General features: G+C 47.6%; 1 protein-coding gene across 1 annotated transcript; it reads right to left on the bottom strand.

The window, feature by feature from the left end:
- Positions 1 to 367: 367 nt before the first annotated feature.
- On the bottom strand, positions 368 to 1,831 carry LOC100662111 (WAP four-disulfide core domain protein 10A). The gene is made up of 2 exons (XM_003411740.3): positions 1,654 to 1,831; positions 368 to 721 (listed from the first exon to the last, which is right to left on the bottom strand). Exons 1-2 carry the CDS (start codon positions 1,748 to 1,750, stop codon positions 591 to 593), a joined length of 228 nt encoding a protein of 75 aa, XP_003411788.1. The 5' UTR covers positions 1,751 to 1,831; the 3' UTR covers positions 368 to 590.
- Positions 1,832 to 3,071: the final 1,240 nt, after the last annotated feature.

The following is a 3,071-nucleotide window of genomic DNA, read 5'->3' as shown; positions in this document are numbered from 1 at the left end:
ACCCTCTTAGAGCTGTGTCACAGCTTCTCACTGTCCTTTGGCCCTGGGCATGTTACCTCACTTCCCTGGGACTCATTTTCCTTACCACAGAGTCCGTTGGGGAACTCCTACTCTGTGGCCAGGTTATAACCTTTACGTGGCTCAAGCTCAACCTGGCTTTTCTGATGCAGGGTGAGGAATGTTCTCCTTAGCGTTTGAAGGGACCACACATGAGCAGTTTCACCCCCTGGAAGCTCTGGGTCGGTAAGCAGAGTGACAAGGGGCTGAACCTCCTAGGCCTGGCAGTGTTGTCTGGGCCAAAGAGAGAGAGTAAAAAACCATGGCCAGGAGAGAAAGGTGAGGACCTGGGTACACAAGGGGGTGGGGCAAGTACGGGCACTGCACTAGGTTAGCAATGAATACAGGAGTTCCAGTACAGGAAGGGTCCCTGGACTTGCCCTGGTTTATTTGACAGGGACAAGTAGTTCACACAGTAGGGAGGGCAACATTCCTGCTGATGGCCAGAGTTTGTCGTCTTCACGCTTCAGTCATGGGCACAGGTGTCTGAGGAGAGGGTAGAGGGAGCAAGCAGTCACAGCCCAGCCCCCCACTCACAGGAGGCTCATGCAGATGTTTCCGCAGAAGGTTGAGCAGCATATGTTATTGGCTTGACACTCCTGGTGATATTCACAGAGGCGACTGCACAGATGTATGCTCGGCCGCTTCTCACAGGCCTGGATTTCTACAAGTCCCTGTGATTCTGAAATGGGGCAGGAGACAGGGTCAGTAGAACCAGGCACCTAGACAGCACTCCATTCTCAAGCTTGATAGCCTCCTCCAAGACCCCAGAACCCAGTTTCCGCTCACGACATTCCTGGACTTTTTAGGAAAATCTCATTCTGCCCCTCCAAATTCTACAGATTGTTCTTATTTTAAATATTATGTCTCCTTCCTGCCTCAATAGCCCTCCCAGTGCCTAGGGCTCCTGGACCCTCTCCACACATCTGCTACTGGGCCCTGTCACCCTATTAGTCATGGCCTTGGTGAGGTCACCCCCATAAAATCTATGCTGTGACACTGAGAACTCAACTAAGCCTGAGAGGTCCTTCCACCCTCACCCTGAGCTCTCGGGGTCCCAGAGAGGGAAGAGAATGTGCCCGTCTCCCTGCATCCTCTCATCACTTCACTGTCTCCAGAATTTCTGCCCAGAACTCACCACTTTCAGTCGCTCTTCTACCACCACCAATGTCCTGGTCCCTCTGATGATAACTGGAACTTGGTCCGATAGACCCCAAATTTTGCTTGTCCAATGCCCTTTCTTTCTACACCTACCTTCATCTGTGAACATGTTTATCCCTTGCAAATGTGCATAAATCAAAGACTATTCTCTTCTTTCACTTGACTCAGCCCTGGGACACCTTTCACTACTGTGTGCACCATTTGTCTCTGGGATTGTGGAATGGAGAATAAAAGATGTAGGTTGTTCCCTCTCTCCCATCACAATTCTCAGGGCCATTGAAGGGGCTGGAGGCCATGGTATGGGAGGGTCCTATGTCTTCACGAACTGGGGTCAGATTCGGATGTGCTGAGAGGCACTAATTCCCAGGTCTTCTTCAGATTGGGCACAACCCCTCCTGTCCCCTCCCCATGCCCCCATCTCAACTCATCACCTACTTAGCTGGGTCCTCTGGTGGCGGTTGTGGGGCCCTCCCTGGACCTGCAGCAGCAGCACACACAAGAGCAGGATGGGCAGCAGAGCCCGGGGTGCCATGACTCTGACCGCAGCAGTTAGCTTCTGAGTGTGGGCAGGAAGTCACTGAACACTCCTGAAGCAGCTGGGCATGGAGAGGGAGGCAAAGAAAGGAGAAGGCATTATCCTGGGCATACTGCTGCCTCCTCTGGTCAATCCAGGCAGTGCAAGGAGCCCTTGTTTTCTTTCCCTTGGCCGGCCCTTTTCTGCCCCTTATCATGTCCTTTTCCTCTCACATAACTAACCCTCCCCTTTTGCTAAAGATGTTTTCTTTTTTGAAAGTTATAATATATAATCGACTCGACGGCAGTGGGTTTTAGTTTTAGTGGGTAATATATAATGTCATGGATTGAATTATGTCCACCAAAAAATGTGTGTATCAACTTGGTTAGATTCTGATTCCCAGTGTTGTGTGGTTGTCCTCCATTTTGTGATTATAATTCTATGTTAAAGAGGATTAGGGTGGGATTATAGCACTACCCTTACTCAGGTCATCTCCCTGGTCCAGTGTAAAGGGAGTTTCCCTGGGGTGTGGCCAGCACCACCTTTTATCTCTAAAGAGATGAAAGGGAAGGAAGCAGGGAGTTGGGGACCGCATACCACCAAGAAAGCAGAATCAGGAGCAGAGTGAATCCTTTAGATCCGGGGTCCCTGTGCCCAGTTACCTGTACCTCGATCGGGGGAAGATTGAGGACAAGGACCTTCCTCCAGAACCGACAGAGAGAGAAAGGCTTCCCCTGGAGCTGACACCCTGAATTTGGACTTTTAGCCTACTTTACTGTGAAGAAATAAATTTCTCTTTGTTAAAGCCATCCACATGTGGTATTTCTGTTATAGCAGCACTAGATGACTAAGACACATATATAAATTGCAAAAGGATTTACAGAAAAGAGAAAAATATTAATATTTTTAAAAAGATGATAATCTCGCGGCATAGATTATCTTGAGTCTCAGTGTATTCTCCTTCTAGTTTCCTCACATATTTAATATAAGCAATCCTTCATTTTCTGACATTTTAATCACCCATCTTTTGTTGCCTATCTTTAGCCTTACTCATTTAATCATATTGATATTTCACAAAACATGGTTTCCCATAACCACACAGCTCTCACTTAAAAGATCCATATTTGCACCCATTCCAAAGAAAGGTAATCCAACAGGATGTGGAAATTATTGAATAATATCATTAATATCACACACAAGTAAAATTTTGCTGAAGATCATTCAAAAGTGGTTGCAGCAGCACATTGACAAGGAACTGCCAGAAATTTAAGGCGGATTCAGAAGAGGATGTAGAATGAGGGATATCATTGCTGAAGTCAGATGGATCTTGGCTAAAAGC

This window comes from Loxodonta africana, chromosome 24, assembly GCF_030014295.1.
Source record: "Loxodonta africana isolate mLoxAfr1 chromosome 24, mLoxAfr1.hap2, whole genome shotgun sequence".
In the NCBI taxonomy this organism is placed as follows: domain Eukaryota; kingdom Metazoa; phylum Chordata; class Mammalia; order Proboscidea; family Elephantidae; genus Loxodonta; species Loxodonta africana.
Note: the sequence above shows the minus strand (reverse complement) of the source record. Positions and strands in the feature narration are given on the sequence as shown.